A 24,091-nucleotide genomic window follows, 5' to 3' on the forward strand; every position below is an offset into this window, starting at 1 on the left:
GATATATGGGGTGTGTAGTAACTCCTACTTTGTGGAATATCCTGACCTTCCTCCCAGGCGTATGTGCACCACCACTTTACTGCAGTTCTGTATACAGGTTAAATCTGTTTCATTTCAGCATTATTCGCCTCCAGCTGTTTGTTTATACGATTTATATAGCTGCCCGTCTCAGGTATGTGACTTGAGAGGGCTTACAATAAAATAGATAAAATACTGATTATAAAAATAAAAACACACAGCAGCTGAGTACCATATAAACAATCATCAGCAAAGCCAAGAGAGGGGCTCCATCACACCCCCAGAGCCAGGCACAAAACCAAGTTTTCAAGGCCTTATGAAAGGCCAACAGGGTTGCAGCCAGTCTAATTTCAGATGGAACGATGTTCCACAGGGCAGGTGCTGTGGCAGAAAAGGCTGTCCTTCTGGGCCCCACCAGCCAGCACTCCTTAGCTGAGGGGACCCAGAGCACATCTCTCCTGCCAGACCTGGTAGGAGGGGTAGAAGCAGTAGGGGAGATTAATTGTGGGTGCCTCCCCATTCAGCAGACTTCAGATGCAATGTTAAAATATTAGTTGGGACTTCACTCTCAAATAACAAAGTCCACTGTTTCCAAAACAGTCTGGACAACTGGTGTAATTTATATCAGTAGTATTAGTTTACATCATTTGCATCATTATGTAATTGACTTCACTTGTATAAACTTAAGTAAATTATGTAACTAAACTGTATGCTGTTGATATAAATTGATGCAAATGAAGTTATGTCAAACTGGATTTAATGGACATTTGGGTTTAACAGACTTTCTTTCAACTGATCCATAAAATTGAGATTTTACTACGTGCAGAAAATAAGTTTTGTTGTCCAGAATTTCCATGTTGGCCTGGGAAATTTGGGACTTGTACTCCCAAGACACTTGGTGAGTGTTAAGTTAATCAGAGGGTGTTGTGATGAAGGGTATATGGTGTTAAGGTGGAGATAAATGGATTAGATTTTCCCTGTAGCAGGCAGAGTTTGGAATGGGACAAAGAAGAGCCAATGTGGGATAGTAGTTAGGGTGTTGGATTTGAACCGAAGAAATTTCACATTTGTTCTTCCTTAATCAAGGAAATTCATTTGGGGCCAGTCCCTGACTCTCAGCCTGACCTATCCCAGAGCACTGTTGTCTTGAGAAAAATCAGAGAATAGCTGATGCTCACTTCCTTGAGCTTTTTGGATAAGTCTAAATAAACTCCCTTTCCTCCCTTCTTTTTAAAAAAGGTGTAACATTCAATATTCTTTCAAGTCCTATTCCAGTGTTTCTCAACTGTGGCCACTTTAAGATGCATGGACTTTAATTCCTAGAATTCCCCAGCCAGCATGCCAAGGTTAAGAAACACTGTCCTATTCCAACATATGACACTTCTGAGCTGTAATGCAAACATTACACCCAGATTGTGCAATAACCACTTGATGGAGTATCACTTAAGGACTGGAGGGAATTCGTCAAATGATGTGAAGGGATGAAACAATTCCAGAATTAGATTTATTTGTTGCGGCACCTTCTAGTGGATGGGGCGTGTGTAGAAGATGGCCAATACCAATGGCCAATGACTAAATGCTTATTCTTTCTCTCTTGTTTCCCAGCTCAGGCCAAAGTTCTCCCTACCAGCTCAGAAGCCCCAGAGGCCTCCCAGCCTCCTGCCGCTGCCACTCTTCCGGTCACTTACAATCTTTCCAACACCCGCCTGGCATTCTTCCTGAGGGAGACGCGGCCAGGGCCAGGAGGAAGCAACACCCTCGGTTTGACGCGCTTGGAGCCTTTCGTTGTGTTCCAAACCAAGGAGCTTCCTGTGCTCAACGTCTCCTTGGGGCCATTCAGCTCAGGCCTGGTGCTTCCCAAGGAGTTGCTGCAGCCCTCAAGCACCCTGGAGATACCCGAACGCCTGACGGTGAACTGGAAAGTACGGGCCTTCATCGTCTGCACGCGGGTGCCAGCTAGCCAGCCCACAGCCCAGGTGCTATTCTATGTGGCTGGGCGTGACTGGGACGATTTTGACGTGACCGAGCGGCTGCCCTGTGTGCGACTCCACGCCTTCCGGGAGGCCCGCGAGGTCCGGGCCTCTTGCCGCCTTCGGGGCAGCTTGGCCACCTGCCTAGCCCAAGCTGAGCTGCCTCAGGCCTGGTTTGGACCTGCTGCTGTCCCCTTGGGGCGCAGGAAAGTGGTGGAGGACATTGAGCCAGCTGGAGACGTACAGCAAGTAGAACTCTATTACACGCTCCACGCTCCTGATGCAATGGGGGAATGTGGGAGCGAACTGATGGGGCGGAGAGGTGGGGCCGGGGCGCGGATTGAAGGCCCCACCCAGCACCCTCTCCTGCGCATTGGTAGCCTGAGGCTGGTTCAGCCGCCGCCCGCCCAGCCCTTGCAGGAGCAGCGTCTGGATGACAGCATCTTCATCCGGCTGCCCGAGAGGCCTCTCAAACCAGGCGAGGTGCTCAGTGTCATCCTTTACCTGATGGGCAACTCAACAGTTGAGCACTTCATGCTCAGGTAAGCACTGCCTGCAGGGGCCAGGGGTTGTTAAAGGGTCCAGAACAAACATAGCTTTCCATAGGTGTTGGCGTGGTGGCATCAAGCCCGGAACGCAGGCACGATGCCAGAAGCAAGATCACCCAGACTTTAGTAAGGGGTTTTAATGAAACCATTTGTCCTGGAGTCTTGGAAAACTGCAATAGGAAACACCAGACCTCTTTTATTAGTGAATTCATTAAAGCGGAGTCTCTCTGAATATTTTGAATCTCTTTTTCCTGGGCTTTTTGCAAGCTGTTGTTTATAAGTTACTAACAAAGCTGTCTCCCATCTGTTGCTTGTTTATGTCTAGAGTTCCTCCCTTTTCTTTCTCAGCCTCCTTGCAGCCTCTTGCAGGAGTATACTGGAAAGGTGTGGAAGGTTCTTCCTCAGTCACACATGCAGACTTCTCACAAGGTTACATAGTAGTCACTGTCTGTGGACCAAGCATGGGCCATCTGAGGTCTGGATGTTGTGGGCCCCAGCATAGGCAGCCAGAGGGGGAGACAAGTGACAAAAAATCCTTTGCGGCTTTGCTGTGCAAATTCTGCCCCGTTGTATTGTGACACTGTGACTAAAGTACAAAAGGATGACATTTCTTATGATGTCACCATGCACATTGGGCATCACTGTGGTTATAATTGGATGCCTGTGGGCCCCAAGATAGATGAAAAATGGTGGTATGATCTTCTAACCCAGAAGAATTCTCATGTAGGCTTTAAAATAGGGATCATACAGTTGAGCAGCACGTTTGATTTGAAGGCAGAATGGTGCTCTGGAGCAGGTAGAGGTGGCAGGTGGAGAGACCCGCCCTTGCCAACCTGCACCAATCAGAAATCAGCTCAGCTAAAGACCAATCAGAAGTCAGGACTCCTAGCTATAAAGACAGGAGTCCGGTCAGTCCCTGGTCAGTTGCCTGTGGCCTGCATAGCAGCCCACCTTGCCTCTGAAGATGGCAGCCACAGTTGCTGGGGAAACATCTGGAAATCTGTTCTCTAGGCCACGGTCCCTAAACCCTGAAGCCCAACGCTGCCCAACAGATACTGGCTGTGAAAGCCTACACCAGTATATTGGAGGTGGCTTATCTGAAGCACCTGCCTGAAGCTGCTTGGAACATGCATTTATGGAATTGTAATGCAGGTTTTTGCCCCACTTTTTCCCTCTTGTTTAGCTCCACCAATCTACATTTTCAGAGGCAGTATTGGTACACTTTCAAGGAAATCTTTGTAGCCATAAGGTCTAGACACTTGTTACTTTTGTTAAACAAGTTATCTTTCTTCAGTGCCTGGCACTACTTTCTATGACATTTAGGCATTCACCTAGCCCTATATGGGACACAGTTTGGGCCAAGAACAACATAAACAATTCAAATTCCAAACATTGAAATTTAGAGCTTCACAAGTTGATGCAGATAGGTTGCATTATTTATTCATGTTTACGCCTGTTGACAGCATTGGGCTTTTTATGGAATTTGGCAAGAATTTAGCTTCAAGTTTTCCCTGCAAGGATACTCAAAGGCAGTTGAGCTCTTTGTTTTTGTTTGATTCATGAGATAGTTTATATATACCCCAGTTTTTTCATCAAACGAAGCTTGAAGAAGCTTATTACAGATTATATTTATTTATAGTTTTCAACTATAAACAATTCAACTATAAGGCAATATAAACTGTAAATGTAGCAGTGGACGTGAACATCCTAAACAATGCTGTGATTACATCTTATCCAAATCCTGGGGGCGGGGGGGGGGATCTGATGTGTAAGAAATAGGAGGGTGTTCTGGTAATAGGGCTAGCATATCAAGTTTGCAGAGATCCAGATGACCACTAGAGCATGTAGCATAAAGGCATGTAGACTGCCATCTTGTGGCCATCCTGATTTGGCAGCTCTTTTCAGGAATTCAGGTGCTGTAACAACAATAGCCCTAACTCTGGTACAGGTATAGTCACTCACTCTGAATGCAGTCTTCTTTTCAGTTCACTCAGCTGATGTCAGGCAGTTGAGTATTATGGCCAAGGAAATGCAGAGGGAGAGAATGGAGGGAGCTAACTTGAGGGTCCTCGAGAAACAGATGTTGCTCTCTTTCTCTTGTTGCTTGGCAGGGTGAAGGCCAAGAAAGGGGTGAACCTGCTCACAACAAGATCCAGACACCCTAAGTGGCTTGTGAATTCAGAATTTCAGACCGGCAGCAAGCACTCCACCTCAACTGTTGAAGTTGCATGGATCGGTGGTATCTTGCCCAGGTAAGACTCTGGATGTTATGATTCTGATCAGTATTGCCCATTTTCTGAGCTGCAAGATCTCAGAAACCTTGTCTTTTTCTGAACTGTAAGCATATTTGTAATTCGGGATGAAAAAAATTTCAAAGGATCTTTGGGGGAATTGAAGTCCCCAGCAGCTCCTGTGAGCTGAAGTTCAGTATGTCTGGAAGCCGTTGATTTGGGGAAGGTGCAAAATTTAACACTTCCTCTGAGATGAGTGCAAGCCTGATGCAAGACTTGGGACTTACTCTGAGGTTTGTGGAAATTAGGACAAAAAAACCCCATAAGCCTGAGCAGAGCTTTAAAAAAATAATAAAGCTGTCTCTGATGTGATGTGAAACCAAAGGAATGGATCAAAAACCAAGTTTCTCTGCCTGAGGAGTCTTCCTGGAGAGTGGCTGGAAAGTCTTTGTAGTGGGCTTGTTTCATGCTGAGTTCCTCAAGGAGGAAAGAGCCCAGATGAACAGCTTCAATTTCTCTGACTCTGAGATACATGGGAATGGAAGCTGGTACGGAGGAAGTGGACAGCACTGATGCTAAGCAATGTCAAAAATACCCAGCCTAGAATTAGAATCTGGCTCTGCAAACACCAAAGTTACCAGGTAGGCTGTTTGTGGAATGAGATGAGTCGTTACATGATGCGTAAGTCAGATGCAGTAATAATCTGGCTCTGTTGTTCGTCACATCTGGTTTTTATTAATTATTTTTGAGAGTAAGAGGGAGTCTTTTTTTTTAAAAAAAGTATCTAAATGGATCTTCTTTTCAATGTGACTCTTTTTGCATCAGTCTTCAAAGCCACGAGGACAAGAAGCTTAGTTTTTGTTTTAAGTAAATGCAATGAAACAGCCAGGCAATCACTCAGTTGCTAAAGTGAATAGATGTTAGGGATGTGTCTTTGGGGGGATTTGAGTAATAGGCAGAGATCTTGGTTCAAATCCCTGACGTGTTGCATGCTGAGGGTGGTAGGGCATAGGGTTTTCACTGTTGGTTTTGGACTGGGTTCCGCACATTCCAGCCCCAGCTCCCTGAATAACTTTCGGCAAATTATAATTTCTCAGCTCAGCCTACTCCACAAAGTTATGGTGAGGATAAAGTGGCCACAGAACCAGGCATACCATCTTGGCTCTTAAGAGAAAAGGTAGGATATAAATTTAATGAAATAACAGGAATAGGAATAGGAGTAATAATAATCATCACAATTACAAAAGTAGCATCAAGGAAAGGTGGAGGAGAATTTTTATTTCCTTGTGCTGTGACTTTAAGGTTTGTGAAGCTGAAACTACAGTGGGTTGGAGTTGAATAGATGAAGCATTTTCTTGTTCCTGCTGTACTACAGACCTGGGAGATTTGCTGTGATACTAGTCCAGCACACTCTACAATTTATGTTCATTATGTATTTTTAGCTGTAACGAGATGAAGGGGTTGGCCATGAACCAGCAGGAATCTGGCTGGCTGGCTCACTTTCAGGCTGCAGATTAAATTCAGCCTTGAAAGGTTAAAGTGGGCGATGAATTTAAAGTGATTACAATCACCTTTTAAGAAAACATCCTGATCAAATCTTACAGCAGTGGAAAGGAAAATGACTTTGGACTCCTGGTTTCCATCTCTTATCCCTACTCCTTTTTAGAATTTTGAACATCATAGGCTTTAATTGTCTTGACATTTCAACTCTCGGCATCAGTTCCATCTCTGAGAGCAGATGATGCTTTCTGGGAAGAGATTGAACAGAGGAGTAGAGGGAGTGGGGAGCAATGGGACAGTCAAGAGGGTAAGGGTGCGTCTGTGCTCTTTATTGGGTTTCTGTTCCTCAGAGGAATCAGGACATAACAAGTAGCTTTTTGGATTGTAAGATGTTCCAAGTCACATCTTGGACACCCCTGTACAAAAGATTTAACTGAGCAGCAGATTCCTCTTTTCATTCACACTACATGCGTAACCTAGTTTCTAAATCTGTTCGTTTCCTGAGTTCATATAATACATTGAACCGTAAACTAACCGAACAGGCTGGGTTTGCACAAAACAAGATTGACCCTAGCCAAACTTAGCATGAAGGGCAAATGGAGCCAGAAGGTCTTTATCTGATCTGGTAAAACTTGTCTGGACACAGCTTAGGTTTTGTGTGCATTTGGCTCTGCTTGTAGCACCACTGCTTCCTTCTGGCTTTCCCTGGTTCTAGGGAAAAAAAATGAAAAGAGCCTGCTGGATTAGACCAAAGGCCTTCTATCACCCATTGCCTTATTTTCCACAAAAGAAAACTGGATGTCTCCACTAGCAAAGTCAGAAGGCAGTTTTGCTACTTTTCTGTGGCTTCCCCAAACCAAGATCTATTTCAGGGCATGACAGAGATAGACAATCTCTGAACAGAGGTATTTCATTCCTTATAATCATGGCTAATAAGATGAGCCCATTTGAATCAAGTCAGAAGTCCATATTATCCAGTCCCTTCTTCGTTGGCCTTGATTAATCTGTGCCCTGGAAGCCCACACACAGGGCATGAAGGCAGTGGCCAACCTCCATTGTATCTGTCTAGTGTCTAATACCTAGATGTATATATACTTTACATACACCTACATGAAGGTTTGTTTCCTAGGTATCACAAGAAGTAACCATATAAGAGGAGGAGAGCAGTAAGTGTCATGTTTTGACTGTTGGAAAGCTGGTGGGGAAAGGGATGGACCATCATCATAAAGCGTCATTTTCACTGGATAAATTTAGGCTTTTTTTGACTTTCAAACATGCTGAATTACAACTCTCCCAGCCAGCAGGAGAATTATGGGAGTTAAGGAAGGCCAATTGCTTTCTCTGTGAGGAAGCTCGATGCCTCCATGAATGGTAGAAGCAGGACATGAAAGCAAATTATATACATAGAAGGATTACTTCGGAATATGGAATTTCATTTAGCTGTTGGGATTAACAGAGTTCTCTCCTTCTCCATAGATTTTGATCTAATCCTCTTTTAAAGCCAGCTGAAACAGAGGCTACAACACCTCTCAGAATGCTTAGCAGAGAACCCTTCTGTTGCTCTATCCCTTATTATGTCATTGTCTAGTGTGACATTTTATTCCATGCAGCAATATAGGGACACCTGCAGTGTTCCTTGATGTGCCATTAAGGTGAATGTTATGTTTACTTGCAAATTCTTTGTCTTTGTGGATTGGCAGAGAGCACCCCCCGCCCCCAATAAACTTGGCACCTGCCAGATAAGATTGGGATGGCTGGAAGTTTTGGGAGAGAGCACCAGCTTGGAGAAGACTGATGCAGAGAATTACAGCCTTTTAGACAAACACCTTCTGTGTAGACACAGAAAAGTCCCTTTAGGAGATATTTGGGTGGTAACATTGAGTAAGTTAAAATAGCTGTCTGATCCAAACAATAGATAGGATTAGCCATTTCAGCAGATTACAAGAATGGAAAGCAAATGGCTTCTCATCCTCTCCTGTCCCCCTCCCCCTTCTTTTTTGCGCCATACATATTTATGCCAGCAATAATGGCTATGTGCAACATTTCCCTATCAGTGCAATATTCTTGGTGAGTGGTGTTCCCACATCGACAGCACCTTTGCACAGGACAGATTCATTGCTTTGGCACTCTGGGGGTGGGGGCACTGTTGGGTTGTGAATCTTTAGTTTCCATAAAACACAAATTATGTGGTGCTGGGCTGTAAACAGCTGGGCTATTTCGATGTGCCCCCTTACTCCCATTAATTAGCTAATTGCCCAGCCACCCAGGATGCTTCCTCTTGTAAGCAATTTATTTTATTTTGTAAACAGTGTAAAGCCATTTATCTTCACTGCTTCTCATCCCTGGATTTCTCTTCAAACATGCTGCCATTTCTCATTCTTAAAATCTGTCCTCAGAATTTGAATTATCCCTGAGTCTTTTGGCTTAAACTGTTTGGGTCTCTTTTCTATGTACACAGTAAGGCTTAGTTCAGACGATAAATCACTACTTGGTGTTCCCCAGAGGCTGTGATTGACTAGCGGCCATTAATAGCATGCTCGATTCATTCATTCATTCATTCATTCATTCATTCATTCATTCATTCATTCAATTTATAAGCTGCCCACCTCACATACCTGACTCTAGGCAGCTTACAATAAAATAAATAAAATAGGTAAAATACAAAATATAAAAAAGAAAGCACACAGCAGCTGGGGAGCATCCAAACAATTATCAACACTGCCAGGAGATAGGGTCTGTCACACACCCAGAGTTCCAGGCTCAGGCACAAAACCAATTTTTCAAGGCCTTACAGAAGACCAGCAGGGGCAGGTCAATCTAATCTCAGGGGGGAAGATGTTCCAAAGGGCGGGCACCACAGGAGAAAAGGCTCTCCTTCTGGGCCCTGCCAGCCAACGCTCCTTAGCCAACAGTACCTGGACCGTGCCCTTCCTGCTGGATTGGGTAGGACAGGTACAAACAATTGGGGAGAGATGGTTCTGTAAGTAGCCCAGTCTCAAGCCATGAAGGGCTTTAAAGGTAACTATAAGCACCTGGAAGCCCACTAGAAGCTAGTCCAGCTCACGGAGCAGTGGTGTCACATGGATCACGGAGTAACTCGTGCCATTAACTGCCTACACTGCTGCATTCTGCACCAGCTGAAACTTTGGAATACTCTTCAAGGGCACCCTCTAGTAGAATGCATTGCAGTAGTCCAGTCTACAGTTCCCAAGGGCATGAATGAACATGAGCAGAGTCCCCCGGTCCAGGAACAGGTGCAACTGACACACAACCCAAAGTTGTGCAACTGATGTACCACTTGAGCAGGAGTCATGAGCCCAAGAAGACTGTCAGATTGTGCACCAGGTCTCTCTGGGGCAGCGCCACCCCGTCCTATTCCTTATCTATAGATTTATCTACTCCCATTTTATAATCATCTTAAATTAGAGAATGTCATATCTTGTGGTAATAAGTTCCATATGTCTGAAGTATTTCCTTTGTTCAGTCCTGATTGTTTCCTTTTTCCTTCATGGGATGATCCCAGATTCTAATATTACAAAAGTAAATACCTGCAGAATGTCTAATGTAACGTGTACAATATGGCTTTGGGCTTATGAGGATATTTCCACTTGCATTCAACTGTACATAAGGAGAAAATCCTTTTAGATGTTGCTGTTCAGCACAACAAGGTCTAAAACCTTGAGAGTTTCTTCCCAACTGATAAAAGATTCAGGAGATCTGTAAACAGCCAACAGCAAGCTCCTCCATTATCAGTGAAAAAACCTGCCGTCTTGCGGGTCCAAAGGCGGCATTTAGGTAAGAAAATTAAGGATTTTCCACCTTAATGGATGTTGGGGATGTGTTGGCATTAGACGGGAAATAGGTCAGTTGCTGGAATTCTTGTACCCCAAACCCTTTCTTTTTAACAAATCTTGCTAAAGAGATCCCGTGAGAATGCTTGAAAAAGGAATTACTTTTGGTTTTAGACAGATGCCAGAGAGCCCAACAGGACAGAGGGATGGTATACCAGGATACCCAACCTCATTACTTCTTTCCCCAGTTTGAACCCTCAAGTGTTCCAGGGAGCAGATCAAGGCTTCTGGGTACATGTATCCATACCTAGTCCCACATATAGATCAGCTAGGTGTGCACATGCTAAACCTTAAACCAGGTTAATATAACACAATTGCTGGGTTTACCCAGTAAGTTATGCCTAAACATGCAAACTACGTGATAGCATAACATGACTGTCGGGTTCATAAAACATTTATTTATTTAATTCTATTTTGGTGCCACCCAACTCCAGAATGATTAAGACAATGGCTGGATTCCCCCAATATGTTAAATCACCAATTATATAACCAATTTTAGCTTGTAACTTAATATAACTATTAGCTCATTGCTCAGCCTGAGTATAATTCTCTGCTTAATGCATTGAATACACATCAGGAACAGCATATCCCTGACATTCATACGGCCCCAGTCCTGCTTGCTTTTCGCAAAGCGTTAGACATGTGGCCAGGATGTTAGGTGAGCCCATGTTATGTGGTGTTTGTGTTTGCTTCAGCTGGAATACAGGTCTTGAGCACAAGTTATTTTTATGCTCTTTTTTCCTGTTCATTTATGGTGGCTTTTTAAAAACCTTACAGTAGCTGCCCTGCATTATAAGTGCAAGTTGTATAAGTTGATGAATAAATGAATGGATTATTTTTTTCTGGCCCTGAAGAATAGCATCTGAAGTGTTGAACTGTTTGTTTTTTTTTTAATTATGATTACTGATTTCAGTGAAAGAGAGGGAGATTTGAGAATGGGGGCCAGGAGGGCTGACCAAGAAGAGAAACGTATGGAGAACATATCACCCCAAATATCTCAATTTTTTTCCCCCAGCAGCAATTTTGCAGCCAGAGAGTGACAGGCCATTGTACTGTGGAGCAGCTAAGGGGCCCAAGAGGAGAGACCAGTGGTAACTTTTTGGTGGCCAGGGATTGCGCTGAACATCTTTTGTGGCTCAGTATGACACAACTGACAGGATAGTGATGCCAACTGTGTCATGCTGTGCCCTCAAGGGGCTGGGATTTCTTTTTCTGTGACTGTGTTCACATAAAAACTCAACGGAACATGTTAAGCTTGGTCTGTGTGAACCTTCACTACTATCTTTGTGGCCTAGGGAGTGGCGCGAACTCAACCCATTTGATTCATTTTGTGAGTGCATTGTGTGAACCCAGAAAAATGAGGGAATTTGGTAAACAGCTTCAGCAGTCTCTCTCTTTGGATATTTTCTTCAATACTGTGTTTAGCTTACTTTAGTACTTACATTAGTTTCTTGTACTTCCTAGCTTAAAATAATGGTTAACAAGAACAGATTTTTAGTCCTAGCAATCAGAGGAGTCTGCAGAAAGGGGCTCTGGGGCCCTCAGTTGCCAACCCCTACCTTAATCACTGATTAGGTCAATGTTTCTCAACCTTGGCCACTTGAAGACATGTGGACTACAACTCCCAGAATTCAAGGTTGAGAAGCACTGGATTAGGTGGAAGCTGAAAAAGTGGAGTTCTTTCTTATTTTTTTGCATAAGCTGAGGCTTACCATCCTCTGAAGAGGTATGTGAATTGCTCTTATTGCTTCCTTTCTTCTTTCCCTCTCAGCAGATAAATAATTTTCAGCCGTTGTATTTGACTTAGCTTCGTATTTTTATTCTTTTTTCAGGATTCTATTGTAGTCTTTCAGTGGATAAATTACTTCTAAAGAAAACTGCACACAGTCAGGCTACTTATATTTAGAACGTTTTAGATAGAACTAGTAATTCTTCTGGAGTGTGCAGTCCTGTGTAAGTCCTACTGAGGACAACACACAAAGACTTATTTCTGTGTAGAGTAACAACAATTTGTTTGTAATCCGTTTTATCAAGGGCTAATGTTTCTATATTTCTAGCAGTTTATTACCAAGCAACCTGAATACTATAGCAATAACCTAATGAATACAATATTCTGTCAGGGATGTCCTTTGATGAGGAAAAAAAGGATTCAGAAATGTTTGCAGAAGTGATATTCGTTTGTTTCAAGAATTTGTGCCTTGCAGGTCAACTAGTAAGGCTAATTACAAATCAATAAAAAGAGAGAATCCCCAGCTTGACAATGTAAAAAGATACTGTGTACAAGAAAAAAGAGGATGTGGCAGGAGAAAAAAACAGCCAAGCACTCACATAGCAATTTAAGGTTCTTGCATTGCCTTAGCCTGATGGGGTGGCTGCTGGAAAATGATTTGAAAATTAGCAGAACTTCTCAGGAGGGCTGACATTAGATCAACCTTCCCACCTTCTCAGAGACATGAGGTTAAGCTAAAAGGGGTTGGAGTCCTATCTTCCAGATATGGGAAGAAATCCTAATGTTTGTCTTTCTGTCTGGATTGAATGCTCTGTCCTTCCCCATCCTGTGGCATCAGGTGTCATCCAAGTCCCTTTCTTTCCTGGCAGGGACCAGGACTCGCCCTATGAGATCATGCAGCTGGATTTTGAAATGGAGAACTTCACCAGCCAGTCAGTGACCCGGCGCATCATGTGGCATATAGACTATCGGGGTCGCAACCCACCACCTGATCTGGAGAAGGCGGTGACTGAGCTGACAGTAATTCAGAGGGACATCCGTGCCATCCTTGCCCTGGCCATGGTGAGCTTCTTTCTTAGGACAAGCTTGAAGACAGTTCAGTTCTCTGCTGACTATCATCTTAGGCCTGAGATATGCATTCAGATGCTTGATCTAATTCCTCTAACTCAGGGTTCCTCAACCTCAGCAACTTTAAGATGGGTAGACTGCAACTCCCAGAATTCCCCAGCCAGCTATGCTGGCTAGGGAATTCTGGGAGTTGAAGTCCACCCATCTTAAAGTTGCTGAGGTTGAGGCACCCTGCTCTAACTTCGTTATATGGGAACTATAGGACCCTTAGTTTAGGGTTGAAAGTAGAGATACCCATATATGGTGATACAAAATAAAATTGATACTGTCTTTAAACATTCTACTTTATCTTTCCTCGATCATTTTTGATACAGAGACATAGCTACACCATGCCTTAGTGTGATGAATGAACTAAGGCAGTTATGCTTTAGTTTCCTTAACCAAAGTTTGTTGAAAAAACACAATTAGTTGGATTCAACCATTACACTCAGCCATAAATTAGAGTTTACAAAGTATATTATTGACTTCATACAACATGCTAAATCCAAACCAGATTACTTAATTGCTTAATGTAGTGTGTGAATCCATTCTTAAAAATCAGTGATATAAGTGTTTTATCTGTTTTTTTGGGGGGGAAGTTTTTTTAAAACACAGATGCTTTGCTTTTATGTTTGCCTGCTTTATTGTTTATATTAATGTTTTATTTTCCTTTTTTTTTGCTCTGATTTCATTGCTGAACAGCAGGGTAAATTATATTATATTATATTATATTATATTATATTATATTATATTATATTATATTATATTATATTATATTATATTATATTATATTATTAGTCTGGGCCAATCTCCAACCAACACCTTGGTCTGTTTTTGATCCAGGTTCATGGGAAAGTAATTAGGAGTTATTAATTATTATTAGTTCATGATCCAGGTTCATGGGAAAGTAATCTATATTTGCTCTCTCCTTCCCTTTTCATTTGATCATCACAAGAATCCTTGAGATGGGTGCAGCTAGGAGTTAGTGACTAACCCTAGACCATCAGCTCAACATCATGGCTGAGTATGGACTTGAACTTATACCTCCCCAATCATGTCCATATAAGGGCATCTTAATGTACATTTACACTCTGTTGGGGAAGCAGTGAAAACAAGCTTTTTGGAATGAGTTCTGTGAATGTGTCTTTTTTCTGATGTTCTCAAGTTTACCCCCCTAAACATCAGAGAATAACTTTCAGAGAAAGTACACCAGCAAAATAGCATTTCCTAGAGGAGCTTTGCCCAATCTGGTGCCCTGCAGTGTTGGTTTTCCAATTCCACAATCCCTAACAGCATGGCCAGTAGCTAGCACAGCTGTAGAACACCAAGTTGGGAAGGCTTCCCTGGGCTCAAACATCTTTGTAAAGGTCAACAGCATCTCAGAGACCTTCCCGAATATCCTGAAGAGATGAGCTCATGAGAAGATGGTGGAACCGGAGTCCACTCAATAAAACATGGCCTCCTTTATCATCCTTAAGGACACAGAAATCATCAATACAGCCATCCTCACAGGACGGACGGTTGCCATCCCCGTGAAGGTCATCGCCATAGAGATGACAGGAATTATCTTGGATATTTCGGCAATGGTCAAATGCAAGTCCAGCAATGAGGACATCATCAAGGTGGGTGAGGGAGCTGGTGCATGGGAGGAAAGTACATCATCTTGAAGCTGGGTAGCCTGGTATTGTGGGGGGATGTCCAACCAAGGAAGTATTGTGAGGTCTGGGTTTGCATTGGATGCTAGATTGAGCTAAAATGGTGCTGGGTAATTTATGGATCACTGTCTTACAGGAACTTAACCATTGTCTTAGCATGTTGTGTGAACCAAGCCATCATAATACAGTGGTACCTCGGTTCACAAACTTAATTAGTTCCGCGACTCTGGTCGCGAACCGAATTGGTCGTGAACCGAATCAAATTTTCCCATAAGGTTCAATGTAAATACGGTTAATCTGTTCTGACCCCTCCGAATTTGGTCGCGACCCGATTTTTGATCGTGTCCCGAATCAAATTTCCCCATAAGATTCAATGTAATTACGGTTAATCCGTTCTGAACCATATGTTGTTGTTTTTTTAAACCGCAAAAATATGACACAAAGTACAGCACGAAGAGAGAGAAAGCTAACCTTGCTCGACGTGACTTCTGGCGTGGAGGACAGGAAGGCGGGTGGGGAGGCGGTTACTGCTTGGAGGGAGAGTGAACCGAATTGTTCGTGAACAGAAGCGTTTGTGAACCGAAGTACCACTGTAGTTCATAGTAAGATTTATTTCCTGGGCATGGCGCATTATATAAACACAGCAGTTATGTTTTGTTAACCTGGAAGCCAGCCATTGACAGTGTTGCTCCTCTGGGCCAAATGTTTAGTTTCTGACACTGGACAGCAAATACATCTGCAGGCTTGCAGAGAAGGCAGTGGTGGTTGCACTGTTCTAAGTATTTCTTCTCAGCACTGGGTAGACTGCCTCTGAACAGGCAGTTCTATTACAATCATCATGATAAATATCTATTAATAGACCCTCCACCTCCCTGTTTCTTTTTAAAGCCATCTGGCTTATGCTTCGTCAGCATTATTCACTATGTGAAGAAGTCCTTCCTTTTATCTAGCATGAATTTCAGGCTGGTCTGTTTCATTGAATGACTCATTGTTCTATTCCTACCAGAGAGGGAGACAAGCTATTCTTTATCTACCCTTTCTACATCATACATAGTTTAATAGTCTGTTGCAGAAGTTGGCAGTCCCCCATTCGCAAGACCCTCAAGACTTGCTCACAAGGCCCTCCAAAATGAAAATAGAAATGGCAAAGTATAGTAAAATCTTACATGAGAATGTCGTGATTTTGCAGTCTTGCAAAAGATAATTATAGAATATAAGGGACCATCTAGTCCAACACCCTGCCCAGTGTAGGAATCCTGTACTACATCATCCCAACAGATGGCTGTCCTTGGTTTAAACACTTCCAGCAAAGAAGAATCCACTACCTCCAGAGGCAGTCTGGTCCTTTGTTGAACAGCTCTTACCATTAGGACTTTTTTCCTGATATCCAACCAAAATCTACTGATCCTAGAATTTGGGGAGCCAAAATGTCCATGGTGTGCAAGCATTGCCAACCCTCCTTATCTCCCCTCTCTTACCAATCAACTCTTTGCAAAGCAAAAGTCTCAGGCCCTTTAGTCCTGCCTTTGGGGAAGATGCTCCAGTCTTTTGATCATTTGAGATGAGGTTTCCTGTACTCCGTCTCCATCATACGTATTGGATATGCTGGCACCCGAGGCCCCTTCACTGGACTTTCTGGGCCTATCTGGCAACCTGAGCTGATCTTCAAGAGGGCAGTTACTTCAAAAATCGGTGGAAACTGGAGCCTTCTGGCTGAGGGGCTCCCACTCCCTCCCACTGCCCAGTCTGGATAAAAGAGTCTACCTGATTTACCAGTGCCCTCTTTTAAATGGTTCTTTTCAACCTGAATAAATACTGCGGCCATTGCACACTTCCAGGTAGGTGGTGAGACACTTTGATGGGCTAACGTGTTACTTTCCTGCTCATAAATCTCCCTGGTTGCTGTCTCTGGCTCCAAGAAAGGCACAAGCAGGCCAGAGCGTGCAAGCTGGGATGAATAATTCATCAAGTTGCTGGCCCCTCACCTTCTGTTTTCCATTAAATTCCTTAACTTCCTCCCACCCCTACTTCTGCCCCCACTGAGTTATGCCGACAATGCTGTGAAGAGGTGTGTCTGGCAGAAACTCTCGCTTACCTGGAGAGATTGCAAAGGGGGAGGGGGGGAACAATTGCTCTGTCAGGACTATAAACTGAGGCCATTCATCAGGCAATCTGCTATCTGTTACTGTAAATAATTCAGCACTAAGGAGAATGGCGATGCTGTTGGCGAGCTGTCTCCTGACTCCCTGAGGGTGTGCAACAGATAGGGGCATGAACAAGAGAGTAGCACCACTGATCTCCTGACACAAGGGGTGCTTGAACAAGACTTGGGCCATGCAAGAAATGAGCCATAAAACAGCAATCCTGAAGGGTTCTCTTGGAATTCCTGGCTTAAATGCAGAACACATAATTTGCATGTAGCAGGTCCTGGGTCCAGTCCCTGGCACAGTGTTTCTCAACCTTGGCCACTTGAAGATGTATGGACTTCAACTCCCAGAATTCCCTAGACGTCTGGCTGGGGAATTCTGGGAGTTGAAGTCCACGCATCTTCAAGTGGCCAAGGTTGAGAAACACTGCCCTGGCATCTCCAGTTATACAGACCTCAAGGATGAGAGAGTGAAGTGTTGCTGTCTGTTACCATGAACGGCTGCAGCTTTGGTGGACCTGAGAACCAGGCTGGTGCTGTGGTTGAGGTGCCGGAGCAAAATCCATCTTCTGCCACAGAATTTGGATTAGTCACTCTGTCCCTCTTAGTTCAACCTAACTCATAGGTTTGTCGTTGGGATAATATTTGAGGTGGGCATGCTGTATTTCCCACCTTGAGTTAGAGGAAAGGCAAGACAGGCATTTGTATATAAGATAGTTTATATATGGATGTCATTATTTAGGAAGTCCCATTGTTCTGAGTGTAAGTTAGAAAGGTTCCCTCTTTGCCTAAGAGTTTGGACAGCTACAGGCTCAAAGAATCAAATACCTACTTTTCTGTATATAAGAACTACTCGGAGTAAGGCTTACAGCTCGGTAGCTCTGTAGAAACCTGCAATTTCTTTTCCTATCATTTTTAACAATTCTTTGCTTCATGGCTCTGTGGCTTAGAAAATAACCAAATTATTCTTGGCTATTGAGTGAGGCAATAACCAAGAATAAGCCAGGAAACCACAAACCATGAATCCCATATCTAACAAAGCTACAGTTGCAGTCAGTAACCCCCAGATAAACCAGGGTTTCAACCAGTGATATAGAGCTGTCAAATAAACCATGGTATGCTTTTCTGTTTGTAGATCATGCTGAGTCCAAAAACACATCATAAGAGCATGATGTGTGAAACTATCATGGAGGCAGGTTTGCATTTAATTTGAAAAAAATTAAGTTGCTGGCATGGAGTTGGCAGCTTCCTTCTGTGAGACTGTGGCAACCTGTGGATGAACAAATCTCTCCCTTGTCTGATTTGTAATTAATACAGGAAAATTATTTCTTTTTATTGATGTTTAGTTCATAGGCTACATTGTCTGCCACAAGGGTCCTCTCTAGCAGCTTACACTGAAATACTCCATAGAAACTCATAAAACTATTCATTGAGAAGCAGAAAAAAATTAGCAGTGCCTCCTTCCATTTGCAGAAATAACAGTTCTCAGGAGAACAAGATTAATTTGAAATGATCTCTTAAACAGAGGTATGGAAATCTTATGCTCGTGGGATCTACATTTTTCACTAGAATCTCTAGGTTTGCCGGCTGAAGCCCAGTATCAAGCTGTGGCTCAGGAAGATGAATGAGATATTGTGAAACAAGGTGCCTGTGAACATTTGCTCAACTCAAGATTTTGTTTTCAGTCCCTGTCTCTTCATATATTCCTCCCAGTGTAAATCAGCAGCTTATTTTAGAAATCGGAAGGAAGTTTATTGTTATGGTGTCTTCCAAATCCTTGGCCAGTACCATCCAGATGCGGTTGAACTACAGCTTCTGACACTCCTTGGTTGGAGGTAGCTGGAATTTAAAGTACCACAGCTTCTACAGGGCCACTGATTTCCCATCCTTTGGGTAAATGTTAAAATGGATGGGAAACAAAAGACAGCCTTGTCTGGAATGATCTCATCAGAAATGGGGAGGACACCAGTGTTTGGCTGCTTCCCACTCGTATATATTTTATTGCAATGCTTAACCAGGAAGAGATAAAATGATTTTGTTTAAAGCTGTGCAGAAACTGGAAGGGAAGAGAGATAACTGATAGAGGAATGATTGGATGTGGGTTGCGTCATGTGAACTGAAGAACTCAAAGACATATCTGATGCATATTACATTTCCAGGAATGGCCCATAGACCTGGGGTAGAGTCTGGAAACATTTCTTCTCTGCTTGAGAAGTTCTGCAAATGTTACTTACTCTCTTTCAACCTCCTTGGGAATTGCTGTAGATGTTTTGCATGACTTGAAAGCTCCTAATCTTTATTTCATTTTGCTTTACGTAACAGTTTCATGCTGATTTTGACTATCAATGCTGTTCTGGGAGAAGGAACAACTAATTAAATAAATATTGCTACTCTTAAGAAATGTGGGTGAACACCCTGTAGCTCAGGCAGAGCAAACCACAACCAGCAAGCTGCATGTACCACAAATCCAGTTGTGGAGGCGCTTGGGTCACCTGTTCTAAGACTACACTGAGAAATTTGATGGAAAAAAACAGCAATTTGGGGTAGCATCATTTTTGCCTTTTTATTTCAAAACAAAGGTCAGCATATATAAAATGGTCTCTACTAGGTGAAAGTTTACATCTCCTAATATGCTATGCTTGGTAAGTGTTTTCAATCATCCCCCCCTCCGCTTTTTTTTTCAAAGAAAAGAGCAAATCATAGCAATAACAACAGCAACCACCACCTCTGCACTCAATTTCTGAAAACTCACCCCGAGATTCCCTGCAATCCTCATGAGCATGCTTCTCCCCACCCTGCAAATTTTTGGCTACCAACAAGAAAGGTTTCCCTACCCCTACTGGATATGTTGCCTGAACAGAGCATAAGCAATGTCAGGTTTGTCTAGATTGCCTTAATGACTCCCTTTGCTAGCAACTACAGCACGAAAGAGCCACAGACCCCCAGTTCTTCCTCCCCCCCTCCTTTTCTTTGCCTTCAGAGATTTGTGTTCCCCAAAGTGTGCCTGAAACACAACACAACAGATGAAAGATCTGCTTTTTAGGCGTGTTGGAATGGAGATGGTATTAATTTTAGTAATTTGCATTCCTAGGCCCTGAGAGGCTGGGAGAATCTGTAATGGTTTGTGCCGATGGGTGTGTTTATTAGCGTAAGGGATGCAAGAGACGGCCCAGCATCTTTATTTTGATGAATGACATAGTATCCAGAAATGCATTTCAGGGCTTATTTTTATTCTGATACCAAGCTGGGACTGTCTTTGCAGACATGCTGAGCTGGTGTCTCTTGGATGTCGAAGCCAAGCTTAAGTAGCCCTGTGGGAATAAGAGGAAATAGACCCTAGCGGTTTTTGCCACACGCATGTGCAGGGACACAGACCCAGACAAACACATTATCATCATAAACTCTCTTGGCTTTTACATTGCAATTAAAATACATCTGAGCGAAGGGCAAGGAGCAGACTTAAGTGAAGAGGGCCATGATTTTCAGAGCAAGTTTGGTCTCTAGTTGAAACCTCCTGAGGGATGGCCCATTACTCAGTGGCAGATCACCTGTTTTGCATGGAAGATGTTTCCAGTTAAATGCCTGTCAATCTAGTTAAAGGATCACAGAGAATAAAACTGTGAAAACGTTTCTTTCTCTCCAAGTGCCAATCAGAGTAGACTCTACTGGACAAGATAGGTCAATATTCTGAACTATTACACAGCTGTGAGAATATGGTGTTATTCATAGCGAATAACAGAGATGATAGGGCCAAAAGGAGGGAGGCTTGTAAAACAGCAGTGAACCAAATGGCAGGTTGGGCATAAAGTTTAAATTAATGTATTTGATTTCTATCCCACCTTTCTTTCAGGAGCTCAAGGTGGCCTATATAGCAAGTTCTCTATTAGTTACTCATAAAACTGAAAGTAATATTATTCAAAAATAGCACAAAGAAAGGCTTTTGCCAAAGAAATGCATTACTCCAGCATCCATTAGATGATGTCATTGCTCCATGAGAAGAAGAGGAAAAAGAAGAAAAAGCCTAAAACTGTGATTGTGTCAGGCCTAGCCCAAGGAACTCCTGGAGACCGTGTAGGTTCAATCAGCAAGGTTTATTAGCTAGCGCTTATTTACAGAATCTTTTCAGACTGACCAGTAGTTCCCAGGCACAACTCTCTACTATCTTCTGGAATGTTTAGGGATGCGCCAGCTTTCTCCGCTTATCTCCAGAGCGTTGCTCTGGAGACGAGAGCACCGTTTTCACCCCCCTTCCTCCATTCCAGTCCATCACAGATTGTCTGTGTTTCCCATCCATTACTCTCTTGTTTAAATTTGAACAGCATTTGAACATAAAAGTGGGAGACTGACTCTTAAAAGTTTTCTTCTCTCCTAACAGTTTATGGTTACTAATAAACACCTTTGGAACTTCCTACAGTTTTCAAAACAGTGGTGACTGTCCATCTCTGTGTGTGCCAAGATGGTAGATGGAGTGTTGTGATGCAAGCCACCTACCTTCAGGGGTGAGTTTGCATTGTGATGCACAGTTCACCATCTTGCCCATTTTGATCCATGCGTAGACATACGTATACCATGGATGCTTCTGCTCCAAAGGCAGTCCTATTAGAAGATGCTCGAATAGTCTAGCTCAGAAATCACCCAAGTCTGGGTTACATTAGCAAGGTCTACTAGATTCTAGGAGTCTTGGAGCACTCCTTTTAGCTTGTACGGTATCTACCTTGCCTTGGCCACCACATGCAATTATAGGAACAGTGCAAGATCACAAAGCATTCAAAATTGCTAAGTGGAAGCTTTGAGGATCCACCAGGGCCATGCACAGAAAATGTTTGTCTCCTGTTTCAGGAGCCCAAGGGCCTTTTCATGGGGGCAACTGTCTCTGATGATTACATTCACGGCAAGATGTCCATCCATTGCTGTAGTTCAGCATTTGAAAAGATCAGATGGATCAGTACTTCTCGTTAAAGCAATAAAAATAAAGTGATAATCCCAAGAGTCATTTCAGTATACTACATACTCCTATTTAGTAGGCCACTAACTTTGATGAACAAAAGCAATGAGGAACAAAATTAAACTGTGAAGATGCTGAGAGAAGAAATGTGAGGAGCGATTGTACCCCACTTGGGCCTTTCCAAGGCTTAAAAAGTATCTGGGGATCTGTAAGACAAATGTTTTGATAGAAGTTTCTCACTAAGAAAAATAGGAAATTGGGGAAAATTAATAAGCATCTATAATTTTAATAGCTATTCAAAATACTTTAAATGACTTGTCTCAGCTCACTTTGAATCTGAATATCTCCAAAATAGGATCTATTCTCAGAACAAACAGATTTTCCAAGGTCAGAATTTTCATCTGATCTCATCCTATCCATTATTGATTCCCTAGTAGTTTTTTAGATCAGCCATCCTGATCCGTTGGGTTTGGAGTGTGATGAGTTTTCCAATCCCAGGACTCCAGTCAACAACTCTCACTAGTTTGATTGAACTCTTAGGTTACGAAGGTGTTTCCTCAACCAACTGTTCTCCAGATGTTAGCCTCTCCAGACTAGGATTCAGTTGTCCCCTGTTTTCACATGCATTCATTTGGCCTTTCTCACATTTTCAACAGACTCTTTGCCCTGTACTTTATGGCCTTGAAACCAAGTGGTTTTTGCTTTTATTGATATCTCTGCCTTGGGAATCTCTGGTCTTGACATCTCTCTCACACCAGATATGTTGAAGCAAGCTGGAATCTTGCAAAACCTCAGAAAATATATTTCCCTGGGTGAAGGAACAGCACATGCACCCATCTCTGATAGGAATGACACTGTAAGGGTGTGTTGCTTCCAATTTCCAACTCTACAAAGTGCTTATGAGATAGATACTGCTATGTTCTAATGGTTATGATGATTGTCACGCATTTGCTTTGATTTCGAATGGTTATAACACTTCAGTAGAATTTGCATCCTATCAGAACAGTTGGTTTTAACTGGGGCACGAATCCTGTATAGATAGTTTTATGAGTGGTAGGGTGGGGGTGGGGGGACAAAATTGTGCCTTCTGGGCCCAGTTCAGTATTGCTTGCCCCAGGACCTTCTTTCTACAACATTCATGTTCAAAATGTTCACTTGAAAGAGCATAAGTAAATCTGCAGAATGCAGGGAGCAGACTGTCCACAGTACACAGCTGTGAGCTTGCTTACTTGCCACAATAAAGGCTACATAGTATGCCGATAATAAAAAATTGTCTGTTAACTGCCATGACATCTGAGCCCCATTAGAGCTCAAATGCACATGGAATTATATAATATCCTTAACTGTCTGCCCCTCTCATAAAGGCCACTGTTTACTTAGCCAATACGCATATTAATCAGATATAATAGAAATATTTTTCCAAACCATTTCTTTTTCTGGTTCTTTTTTTTATTTGGTCATTAGAGTGGTTCAAGAAATGCCTCAGTAAATTTATGCTGTTGCTGCTATTATTTCTTTATTTATGTATCCATCTTCTTTTTTTCTTCCTTCTTTCTTACAAACTTGACTCAAGTGCTTTCAAAACAATCAGCAGACTTGTAAGAGGGCAGTTTAGAAACCATCATCTGTCTGATGGTAATTTTTTTAATTACTTCAAAGTCGTCAAAATCCAGAAAAATGTGGAAGAAGGGGGGACTTTCGCTCACCACACATCTTCTTTTTTCTTCCCATTTTCATATAGGTGTCCAGCAGCTGTGACTATGTCTTTGTGAGCGGCAAGGAGTCCAGGGGCTCCATGAATGCAGGTGTGTTCTTCAGCTATGAGCACCTCAGCGCCCTCTTGGAGATGACTGTTTGGGTCCCCAAACTCCCTCTTCATATTGAGCTGTCTGACTCACGCCTCAGCCAAGTGAAAGGATGGCGAGTTCCCATCTTACCAGATCGGAGGTAGGCTAGTTTTGGGCTCTGTACTTTAACAAGGATTTAGAGAAACTGGAACAGATTTGGAGGAGGAGGATTAATGGAATAGGAAGTAAGTTTAGTCAAGAGAGAGAGAAGGATCTGAGTAGGTTTTAAGCTTTGGAAAGAGAAGACAGAGTGGGGATTCGGCAGAGACCTATTCTTTGTCATCCCAGAGGGTAGACACAGAAACACGGATATTAAGATGGCAGATTCCAACTGAATTTTAGGAAGAAAATTACATGGAAGAGTAATTTCACAGTGGAACTTATTACCCAGAGAGATAGCAACTCCCCTTTTTTGCATATGTTGAAGAGAAGTCTTTAATTTGGATTCCTGCACAGATCATACCTTAAGCGATCCCTTCTAAACCTGTGATTCCATGATTCCAGTGGTGCAAAAAGGAATAGGATGGGGAAGTCTGCCCCAGAA

At 42.8% G+C, this 24,091-nt stretch overlaps 1 protein-coding gene across 2 annotated transcripts in view; it reads left to right on the forward strand.

The window, feature by feature from the left end:
* Positions 1-24,091, forward strand: part of TMEM132E (transmembrane protein 132E) — a 201,638-nt gene that overhangs the window by 154,760 nt on the left and 22,787 nt on the right. For both annotated transcript variants that reach the window (XR_015798161.1, XM_088152267.1), the window contains exons 2-6: positions 1,624-2,530; positions 4,648-4,788; positions 12,717-12,909; positions 14,433-14,576; positions 23,442-23,647. Coding sequence is in view for 1 of the 2 variants with exons in the window: in XM_088152267.1 (XP_088008393.1) it covers positions 1,624-2,530; positions 4,648-4,788; positions 12,717-12,909; positions 14,433-14,576; positions 23,442-23,647 (1,591 nt within the window). In the remaining variant the exon portion in view is untranslated. The remainder of the gene's footprint in view (positions 1-1,623; positions 2,531-4,647; positions 4,789-12,716; positions 12,910-14,432; positions 14,577-23,441; positions 23,648-24,091) is intronic.

Source organism: Python bivittatus, unplaced genomic scaffold (assembly GCF_059951505.1).
Source record: "Python bivittatus isolate LINGU-HERP-01145 unplaced genomic scaffold, Pbiv_v1 ctg000690_np1212, whole genome shotgun sequence".
NCBI lineage: Eukaryota > Metazoa > Chordata > Lepidosauria > Squamata > Pythonidae > Python > Python bivittatus.